The 11,629-nt window shown below is 35.4% G+C and overlaps 1 protein-coding gene and 1 long non-coding RNA gene across 2 annotated transcripts; one reads left to right on the plus strand and one right to left on the minus strand.

The window, feature by feature from the left end:
* Window positions 1–1,054: 1,054 nt before the first annotated feature.
* Window positions 1,055–1,572, plus strand: LOC132282132 (uncharacterized). The gene is made up of 2 exons (XM_059783755.1): window positions 1,055–1,259; window positions 1,361–1,572. Exons 1-2 carry the CDS (start codon window positions 1,055–1,057, stop codon window positions 1,570–1,572), a joined length of 417 nt encoding a protein of 138 aa, XP_059639738.1.
* A 4,494-nt stretch (window positions 1,573–6,066) lies between these two features.
* LOC132284978 (uncharacterized) lies at window positions 6,067–9,971 on the minus strand. The gene is made up of 3 exons (XR_009472405.1): window positions 9,472–9,971; window positions 7,884–7,949; window positions 6,067–7,791 (listed from the first exon to the last, which is right to left on the minus strand). It is a non-coding gene; the product is annotated as an uncharacterized LOC132284978 (long non-coding RNA).
* Window positions 9,972–11,629: the final 1,658 nt, after the last annotated feature.

The raw sequence follows: 11,629 nt of genomic DNA on the forward strand, positions 1-11,629 counted from the left end.
ATGTAACTTCAACTTCTTCTTTTTTTAAGTCATTTTTCCTATTAAAAAAATACATAATAAATATCACCAGAAAATCCTTGTAACGCCAATGAAATAAAAAATTATTAGATGGTTTGGCTTTTAACTTCTTTCATGTCCATTGTTAATTCAGTCTAATGAAAGTTAATGTTTAATTTTCTTATAATATTTTATGAATAATGGTATTTAGGCCAATAGCCCTTACCTAAAACCATAATTAAAGGAATTTTATTTCTTAAATATATTCTAAGTGTAAATGCAGCCCACTTAAAACATATTTTAAGATACATAAAATTTGTGTTTTACATCAAACACAGATAGGGAAGGAATGGACGAGAGGATAGATAAAATAATTTCTTTGTGTTTAATTGAAAGGAAGAGAAGGTACGAAAGAAACAAAGAGAGATAAAACATCCTTCTTCATTTGTATTTTCATATTTGTCGAAATTAAAGGAGGAGAGAAAAATAAATTAGTAACTAACAAATATATAATTTATATTTTTAATCTTATGAAAAGTTTGATTGTTAAGCCTTATTACATTAACGAGTGTATATTTATAAAAATAATATACAAACTCTTTCTTTTTCTTTCATCCAAACCAAAAAAATAAAAAATATCACCCAATCCATTCCTCCTCTTCTCCCTTCCTTCCATCAAATTTTTTCTTCCCTCCAACCACAGGAAACTCAAGTACTTACTCCTATCATTTTCTGATGTAACCGACCTTTTTAAATTTGACCACATCAACCAGGGGTATAAATCAATCATTTCAATAATAAAGAAGTCAAAATATCTTGGTTGAATTGAAAGTGCTTTTCGAGACAGACCAACGGACAGATAGATAGCCTTTTCATATACACTTTTTGTTGTACTGTGAGGGGAAAAAAGTGCTTTTCAGCTCCTCCTTCCGATGCTAGCAATGAACATACTTTCCTGGTTTTGCTCTTTTTGCCTCTTAAGCCAAACTTGTGTGTGTTTGTGTTTGTGTTTGTGTGTGTGTGTGTGTGTGAGAGAGAGAGAGAGAGAGAGATGGCAATGGAGTGGTCATCAACACCACGGGGGTGTGGAATGGTGATGTTAGATCAAGCAAAGGAAGAGTTGCAGATACTTGAAGCCCAGCACCCTAATAAGTTTGGGTATTTAAAGCTAGAGCTCAAGTCCTTCATCTTTCTACTTGAATCCCAAAACTTGAATGCCAACTCAAACTCTTTGCCCACCTCTTCAACTGCTACTACACAAGGTCAATTCTTGTTCCAATTTACTTTATTATTGACTTGCTATTAATATTAAAATCATTAGTATAACTATAAATTGGTTTTTGTGGTTTATGATGTTGAACAGTATCATCAACCAGCAGGAAGAGGAAGAAGTCTACTTCTGATATTCAGAGGGTAATGGAAGGTGATATTGAAGCTCCCAAGCTAAAATTCCACAAGTGTCATAATCTTGATGAGAGGGATAGGGTTGATGTGGTCATTGAGAAGGCTCAAGCTTGTCTATATAAAATTCAACAATTCAAAACCAACTTTTGCTTTATCGACACTACTCATTGACCACACACAGGAATCCAGATTAAAGCAACTGAGAAACAACTGTGTTTGTGTGTGTGTTTTGGCTGTGGCCTGATTTAATGTAATGCATAATAAGATACTTTTGGATTATCTTATAATATATACTAGTTCTCTCCCGTGCACAGCACGAAAATCCTGTGTGTACAAATTTAGTTTATTTTATATTGTGGGAATTTCTTAAGAAATTTGTACCCTCCAATATATCAGTATATCACACACAAAAATTAAATTTTTTATTTTTTTTTATTATAATTTTTTTTCTTTCCTTTGTACTGGTATTTTAGGCTCAAACCTATTAACCATGGAGCTTCAGATATTACAATAATATCCATCATGGAAGATTTCAAATAAAAACAAGGTATGCATTTAAGTCTCATCAAAAAAATGGTAGACAAAAGGCTTTTGTGAAGGCGGCAAAATTTCAGTATGTTTTGTTGCCATTTCAAGGACTATATGGAGTGAGAGAGACATTCTTGGCTCGAAAGGCCGAGTAACAGGAAGACGTAAAACCATTTATTACACTTGATGAACAAGATCATGAGTTCAAAGTAAAGAAGAAATTCGGAAGGTTTCCTCACTAAAGATTGGTTACCAGAATAACAACTGATCTGCTTTCATCAATACTAGTTTTTTAAGACAACCCTGCCATGGCCAATCCCCAGTAGATGTAATGTCCATCAATCCTAATGTGGCCAACACAGTTTGTGATGCCCATGAACCCAATACTCATATATTGAAACTTGCTGGTGCAATTCCCTGTAATAATTTAGTGGACTCGGTTGAGAATTGGACCAGCACAGTGTTGTAAAGAGGATTCTAGTGCTGATAAGACTGAAATGCAGTTCAGTTTTAAACACGGTTTCCGCCAGGTCCCCCAAAAGTGTTTTTCCAACAACCCAATTAAGGAGGGAATCCAATTGAAAGGATCAAGAAGCCAAATGGGTCAGCAGTGCTTGGACGAGCGCTCGTAGATCGCAGCATGAGCACTCGTAAATGCCTTAGCTTTCTTCTCATGGTCCGGGGCTGCAGAGATGAGCGCTTGTAAGAGAGGTTACGAGCGCTTGTAGATACCTTGTTTCTTTCTGCCTTGAATTGGAATGCTCGTAAATGCCTTGTTTCTCTCTGCCTTGAAATTCTTCTACTTTTATCAAATCTTCATGCTATTGATTCACTTTCTTTTTGATCTTCGATGTGAGTCATTGAGTCCATCTTCTGCCCTTTTGTCTTGTAGAGAGCCTTTATGAGCCCAATTCGGCAATTTCTTCTCGAAAATCATAGGAAGCAAAGGCCCGGAATGACTTGCTCTTCAAAAAGCTTCCAAAACCTCCACTTTATTTCTTTTTGGGAGGCAAACCTGAAAATACACAAAAACGAGGAATTGGAGAAAATTTATACAATAAAACCAATTAATGGACTTAATTAATGCAAATAAGGGCGCTTGAATATGCAATATTCGGCGTTGATCAATTATTCCCGTCCTACAATTTATGTTGGCATTCGAAGTTGCCAAGAAAGGACGGCCAAGGATAACGGGAATTTGGCTCTTGGGATTTGGGACCGGTTCCATGTCTATGACAACAAAGTCAACAGGAAAGAAGAATTTATCAATCTTAATTAAAATATCCTCAATGATACCCTGGGGCTTTTTAATGGATCGGTCGGCAAGTTGCAAAACTACCGACGTCGGTTTTAAGTCTCCTAAGCCCAATTTAACATATACCGAATATGGAAGAAGGTTAACACTTTCTCCTAAATCAAGGAGAGCCCGATTTATGACATAGTCACCAATGATGTAAGAAGTAGTAGATGAACCGGGGTCTTTGAACTTTGGGAGAGCGTTATGTTGCAAAATTGAGCTCATTTGCTCAGTCAAGACCACTTTTCTAGGTGCTTGGTTTTTGTTCTTCCTCTTTTGGGTGTAAAAATCCTTTAAGAACTTAGCATAAGCCGGAATTTACTTAATTGCATCCAAAAGCGGAAGATTGATCTTCACTTGCCTAGACACTTCAATAATCTCATTCACTTTGGTCTTTCTTGTCAATGGAAATGGATCCTTTTAAGGCATCCGGAAATGGAGCTTTTAGTTCAAAAACTTTTTCAGAATTTTTCTTTGAAATTTCTTCAACACAAGAATTTTTCAAATCATTTTTCTAATTTTCCTTTTTCAAATCACTTTTAAAATAACTTTTCAACACTTTCTCATTTGAAAGATCATGCACATGCAATGAAGGAGGAATAGGATGTAAAACGGGATGGATGTAAACTTGTGGTTGCACAGGTTCACTCTCTTCATTGGACATACCTACTTTGTTGTCCACAATCTTCCCACTTCTCAAGGTTGTCACAGCATTGACATGCTCAATTGTAGGACCTTCCGATGAGGAATGAGTCTCCACAAGCCAAAGTTAACAAACGACAGAGATTGCCGTATGTTGGGCCATATGAGGATGCAGATAAGTGATGAAGATGAAGATAAACAATGTGAGGACATATAATGAGAGATATGATATTTTACAAGTAGCAAGCCAAGCTGAGTAGCATCATCTGGTTGATCAATAACTAATTGAGTTTACTCATCAACAGGAGTATCAATAGACAGTTCAAAAGAAGGAACTACCTCAGGATTACCTATCACAGGAGCGCCTAAGTGGTCATTGGGTTAATCACGAGGTGGCTGAGTGGTATGTGTCTTCTCTCTTCTTGAGTACACCAATTTGTGTGGCTCAAGGAATTCCTGAATTCCTTCTAAGTTGGTGCAGAAGTTCCAGCAGATGATAAGCTGGTTAAAGGTAGTGGCAGCACATCCCAAGACTTCTCTTCATTTCCCAAATTCTCCCCCAAGAAAAGAGTCTGAATCTCCTCCCGAATAGTAAGTCTGGTCTTCAACAAAAGTAACCACCATGGAAACAATAACTGAAGGAGGGTAGTAGCATTTGTATACCTTTCTGTGGCAGACTACCCCAAGAAAATTCACTTTAGTGCTCTCGGATCCAGATTACTCCGGTGTTGTTTGTGAATAGCCAAACACTTTGGGTGGGATGTGAAGAAGATTTGGAGTATAGTGTGTTTTCAACAGGGGACTGAATAAGGGGTTTGGAAATTAAGGACTTTTGAAGGAATTATACTAATGAGATGCGTTGTTATAAGGATAGCATCTGCCCAAAAGGATTTAAGAACATTCACAGCAAAGAGTAATGACCTAGCAAATTCTAAGAGATGGAAATTCTTACGCTCGACTACTAGGGCTACAAATGAACTGAGTTGTTCATGAATAGCTCGGGTTCGGCTCGTTAAAAGCTCGACTTGGGCTCGTTCGTTTAATAAACGAGCCGAGCTTGAGCAACATTGAGCTCGGCTCGTTAGGCTCGTGAACAAGCCCGTTAACTGGCCCATATTTATTATCATTCTACAAGCCCATATTTAATTACTACTCTACATCTAAAAGATTTAGCCCATAAAAGTATAACTTTAGCCCAACTTGCATAATTTCATTAAGACCAATTAGTCCACCATCCAAATAAGATTTCATCTCAGCCTTAGAATCTATTACATCTCAATCGTTGGTTTACTAAAGTTAAAAGAGATAAGAAAATAACCCTAGAACTAGAAACTAGCGGCACGTCCTCTTTTTCTCCTCACCATCAACCCTCCACAGCCATACGCGACAACTCTCTCTCTCTATTGTTCTTTATTAGATCTTAAGCTCAAGAAAAGATTAAAGATTATTAATTTTTTTCTTTTTTTCTTGTCTGATCCATATCAGCTGAATTACTTTCTTATTGAAGACGCAAATCAGATTCTGTGGAGGAGATGTTCTTTGATTGGTGATAATCGGTAGATAGACGATCCTGAGCCGAGCTGAGCCGAGCCCGAGCTTTGCAAATCTTTACTGAGCCCGAGCCCGGCCAAGCCAGGCTCGCCCGAGCCCGAGCAGCTCTCTGAAGTTGACGAGCCGTGCCCGAGCAAGCCAAAGCTCGGCTCCGCTCAATTCATTTGCAGCATTATCAATTCATTTGCAGCATTATCGACTACACCATTCTGCTGGGATGTATCAATACACAAAGTTTGATGAATGATGCCATGAACCTGATAATAAACACCAAGACCCTACTTAAAATACTTCCCTCCATTATTTGATCGTAAAACCTGTACTCTCATGTTAACCAGGGTCAGAACCATTTGGTGAAAGGACTGAAAGGTGAAAAACAACATCACCCTTTAATCCGATAGATCCATGAAACACGAGTGCAGTCTTCAATGAAAAAAACAAACCATTTAGAACCTTGATGATTAGGAACACGGGATGACCCACACACGTCACTATGAATCATTGAGGAAGGCACATTACTTCTATTAAAACTTGAAGGAAAAAAGTTCGATGATGTTTGGCTAACACACAACTATCACAATGAAAATTAGAAACATCTAACTTCAGAAAATACCAATGGGAACAGATTATGCAAATAGCTAAGTGAGGGCTGTCCTAATCTTTTGTGCCATAACCAAAAAAATGCTCTTCTGATGTAGACCTGCCCACTACTTAATTTGTTTTTCCATCCCGAAACCCAATTCATATCCAAATGGTAACCACCTCTTTCTCTACAAAGACCAATCTTTGCTCCCCTAAGAAAAACTTGAAAGACACAATGAGAATCAAAGAATGTTTTGAACATTTAAGAGCCTTAGTAATCTGACTAATGAACTATAAACATACAAGACAGTAGAGAAAGACATAGAAGAAGTCAGAATTAGTAATCTGACTAATGAACTATAGGTTACCAGTTAAACATGGAACATACAAGACAGTAGAGAAAGACAGAAGAAGTTAAGAGGAAAGGAACCTTCCCTAAACACAATAAAAGCAGACCCATTTGCAGTATTAACACTCATTGTACTATGATGAGTGCTATAAGAAGGAAAAAAACTAGATTCATGTGTCATAGGATGAGTAGTGATGAAGGCTAACCCAAATCTATAATCCAAGATGACTAGAAGTGATGAAAGCTAATCCAAAGTTACCTGTATTGTCTAATATACAGCTTCTGAGCACTCTTTCATCGTTTGATCTACCTGGGCACTCAGGCGACGATCAAAAATCCCTCTTCCATTTTCTGCTCAAATCCCAGATGCCATGTCGATATTTAAAGAGAAAAATTATGTGTATATTTCATCTTAATATGTTTACATCTTGTAGGAAAGAGGGAAGTCTAAATAAAAATAGAATAAAATAAAATAAAAAAACCATATAATATTCTCCTAATTTACAAAAATCAATCTGCTCCTCATTTTCAGCAATCAATCTAATCCTTTAAATAAAGGAGCTAAATACAACTTCCAACGCTTTCAATTGGTGTGCAATATTTTGACCGGGGAAAATCTTACTAGCATGGAGGGAAACCTCTCCCCTTGCCTTCAGATCAGAAAAGTTCTATGAGTTCATCCATTGAGTCTAGTTCAGAGAATAAAAAGAGGCCAATTTCAGAGTGGAAAGCAAAGGAAACTCGTGTCATACCATGACCACCAAAGGATATGGATGGTTGCGGTCATGATCATTTGGAGCTGAACTGAAGTGCATGTTTCCAAAAAGTGGGTGTCAGAGTTGAAGAATAAAGTAGAAAAAATAGTTGAAACTATTGGCGAGGCTGGCTCTCCCCTGATCCAATGTCTCTTGAAATGCTCCAGATCGCCCTGCTAGATATCACTTGCTGAAGCACAGTATAAGTAGTGGTTTTCATAACCTTTTCTATAAGCAGATTTCTGCAGTTTCCCATTACCAATGTCAATCTCACCATTTGGTTTAAAACGTGAGCATCGTTGCTTAGAAATTCTGCAAGTTCATGGGCTTCAACATTTTTTTCTACTTTCTTCTCCAACTCTTAGAGAGACTACAACCATCCAATTCCTTTGGTGGGCAAAAGGGATTACACTAGTTTCCTTTGCTTTCCACTCAGAAATTGGCCTCTTTTATCCTCTGAACTAGACTCAATGAAACAAGTCAAAGAAACTTTGTGATCCGAAGGCAAAGGGAGAGGTTTACATCCATGCATGGAAGATTTTCCCCAGTCAGAATATTGCAAACAAATTTCATCGCCACCTCCGCAAGCATCCGTTCCGAATTTCACGGCAACAAGTCAGACAAATATCATAGGAACAATTCGGACAGCTTCTAAGAAATCAACCATACAGGTTCTGCAACTGTTGCTGCAATAGAACATGTGGTATCATCAAATCTTTGTCACAACTCAGATTTCAAGACAAAAGAAATCACAAATCATTCAAGAAAAGAACCATACCAGTTTACACGTTCATCGTTATAACAAACTGCCTGCTGTATCTCTGCCTCTGTGTTGGTGGAAACCCTGTAAAAATTCCATTAAGTATTGACAAATTATTAAGAAAATGAAAAATATAAGCCAAAGTGCTCCAAGGCACAGTCAACTCAATGTTATAGATGGTGGGCTACCTGTTCAATTCTACAAAAGTTACAATATTTGTGTAAACATGTAAAAATGGAACTTTAATGACCTTCCATAGCCTTCCAAGCCTTAATTCACTACATGTATTAGTTAATGATCATTTAAATATATGAATTAATGTTGATAAATTGAAATTTTATCTATTGGGCAATTGTTAAAAGTAACAATATTGGGCTATTTGGGGCAACCCCAGTTCATGGATCTGATCCGTGGATTGGTGGCAGATTCAGATTTTCCCAATCAGTTGGGATCGGATCGGATAAGGATTGATGCCTAATCCAATCCATGGCCACCCCTAATAATCCAATCAATGGCCACCCCTAATCCTTGGTAACTAACACTCTATATAAATTTGCATTGCATGATGTCTTAATTTTAACTTAATGTTTCTTTCTTATCCCATGGTTGTTAAAATCCGGATTTGGATTGTAGAATCTTACCCGCCCCTAATCCTTGGGTAACTAACACCCTATATAAATTTGCATTGCATGATGTTTTATTTCTGACTTTATTTTTCTTTCTTATCCCATGGTTGTTAAAATCCCGATTGGATTGTAGAAATTATACCCAAATTATTAAACCGATCTTGATCCAATACAAAATTGCTGGGAAGTAGAATCTCAATAGGATCTGTAAAATCGGAAGTAGGATTGTAGGATAGCACTATTCTACTAACTAGTGTTACTTTCTTCTTATTCTGGATTTATTTGGGCCTATAATTCATTTTGGACAAATAAATTTAATCATTTTAAATATAAAGTATAACTCTTTAGCATAATTCAAGAAAAAACAAAATAAAAAATCTGAATGGTTCAAAACATTAAAATATTCGGCTAAATTCAATTTTTATTCTTGCTTTTTTCAGTACTAGAAAAAGAAGAATGACATTTTTTTCCCTTATTCTTTGTCCATTCTGAAACAAAAACAAAAACAAAGAGAGACTTCATTTTTTCCATAGTTCTTTTTATCTGTGTTTTGATCCTCTTTTATTAACCAAATAGTAACTTATTTTAACTAAATTGTTTAGACAATTAGGCAACTAAATTGTATTTTTCTCTTTCCCTTTTTTTCTATTTGTTTAGGCTTTAATTTCTTGGGTGAGATTCGGTTTGATTGTTATGTTGATTTTTTTGTTGGAATCAAGAAATGGATTTTAAGTGTTTTTCATGTGTCTTAGAATCTTTTGACGTTAATTGATTTAGACTAATTAATATTTAATTTAGAAAGTTAGTTTGAGTTACTTTTCTAATAGTTTTATAGGATCTTACAATTCTCGATCTGATCCAACGATTTCTATACTATGAACCCCTCCTATCGATCTACATAGAATCCTTGTCCCAACAACTTTGTCATATCCTGAATGCAAGTAACAAGTAATTAACTAGCAACAATATGCAGTTCGTACCTTGAATCTCAGTCTTGCTGTTTGGTGTCGAGAAAAGTCCGAGTTGTTTGGGCTTATTTCAGAAAGAACCGCCGCCGCCGCCGCCGCCGCCGCCAGCTATGCGGTGGTTCTCCGTGATTGTTCTTTTGGAAACCCTAGAACAGAAATAGTAGACTTTTATTTGGATTTCTGCAAAGAGTTGTTTTGAAGAGATTGAATATAGTGCTTTTCGCAAATGATCTTCTCGTGGATCCCCTAACCTTTGCACCGCCATAAATTACCATCACTCTTATTGCAACGCAGATTGTCCGGCGGCACGGCTACAGGCAACTCCTCGGCGACGATGAGTCTCCCATTACTCTCTCTCTCAAATATAGAAAGAGAGTGTGTGTTCCAATTGAAGGTTAATGAACCCCATCCCTTGAGAAGAAATCGAGAAAGGAGATGAGAACCAAGAAAAAATGAAGAAGATTACAGCCACGTCTCTTGGAGCCGGGCAATTTTAGTTTTGCACAGAGTATTCAATGGAAATGTTTTTCCAATTTTACCCTAAAACGCATCCAATTACAACTGCCCAAATTAGATTTTTCATCATTAAACAATATTTATATTTTAAATCCCGTAAAATCTTGATTTTTTAGACTGAATTTCAATCCTGTTTCAAAATTCAAATCCTATCAAATCTGACATTCAAAATATTTAACAAAATTAAAGAAAAAAAAATATAGTGAACAAATTTAAAATCATTAATAAAATTGTAGATATTTAATAGATTACAGTTAATAGAAAAATTGTAATAGACTAAGTAAATATTAAACAAGTTAATTATAAAAATATAATCATTAAACAATATTTATCCTCAAATCTTGTCAAATTCTAGATTTTTAAAATGTATTTGCATTCTGTTTGAAATTCAAATCCCTTCTAATCCAGCATTCAAAACATAGTTAGGATAAATCTAAAACCCTAATAAGTGGGAGGATATTTTTGTCAATCAATTCATATCTCACCCAATTCTCTTACAACACTAAACATGAATAATCTAATCTCCATCATGGGCGCTTTCTCTTTTTGAAAATAGATTAGGGTTATGTGACAAGTTTACACCAACGCCCACAGTTTCCTTCTTTTCTTTTTTACTTTTTTTTCCTTCTTTTTTTTTTTTGGAAATTAAGCAGGTTTTAGTCATATGTACCGCCATCTCCGATTCTCTTTTCAGTATCTCCTCCATCCGATAGTTTCTCTCTCTTTAAATATATATCCAATTTTTATATGTTATTTCATTAAAATTAGCACACAATCAAGTCTTGAGAACGATGCCTACAAGTGTAGGCCACTTAAAACTAAAAGACTCAATTGGAAATATGTTAATAATAGGACATAAGCCCTGAACATTTTTTCTTGAGCTACTGAAAAAAAAAAAAAAAAAGAGAGAAAATTTATCTAACTACATTTTGTAATACAATACCAAATGGTCACTAATTAGCATTTAAGTTTTAGATTTAGTCACTATTTATCCTCTCTTTTTTTTCTTTTACTTTATAGTCACTAGAGCAATTTTATTTAAATTTTTGGTCACTAAAATATAATTTTTCCAAATATTCAACCAAACTTTAATACCCATCAAATAGTGCTTGTGTCATGGTTTTATTGATTTAAGAGCAACTCCAATGACCAAGGAATTTAAATTTGGGGGCCAAACTGAAACTGTCTAGTTAAAATTTGACAATTTAAGGAATCAATTGTAGTGTGTGTATATATATATAAATTTATAATATTATTCTTAGTATGTATTTCGATGAAAATATAATTCAAAATATGTGAAAAATTATATTTAAATAAATAGAAATGAAAAATTAATATGAGCAAGAAAACGATGAGTTACATACAAGATGAGAAGTGGCGAAGAAAAAAAATATGTTCGGGACAAAAAAAATAGTACTTTTATTTTTACTTTGACAAAGATACATCATTGTTAGGTTAATAAATTAAAAAAATAAAAATAAAAATAAAAATAATAATAATGGGTTTACCAATTTAACAAAACAAAATCTCTCAAATTTTAAAATTTTTGGGCCCACATTTCAGCGGGTCCAATGGATTGCCCAAATCGCTATTTTGGGCCCAAAAATCTTTTAAAATAGAACCGTTTGAGATGTGTACGTTTGGACCATCTGCT

Source organism: Cornus florida, unplaced genomic scaffold, assembly GCF_030987335.1.
Source record: "Cornus florida cultivar Cherokee Brave unplaced genomic scaffold, ASM3098733v1 CherokeeBrave_3.0.0_Hap2_Chr11, whole genome shotgun sequence".
Lineage (NCBI taxonomy): Eukaryota > Viridiplantae > Streptophyta > Magnoliopsida > Cornales > Cornaceae > Cornus > Cornus florida.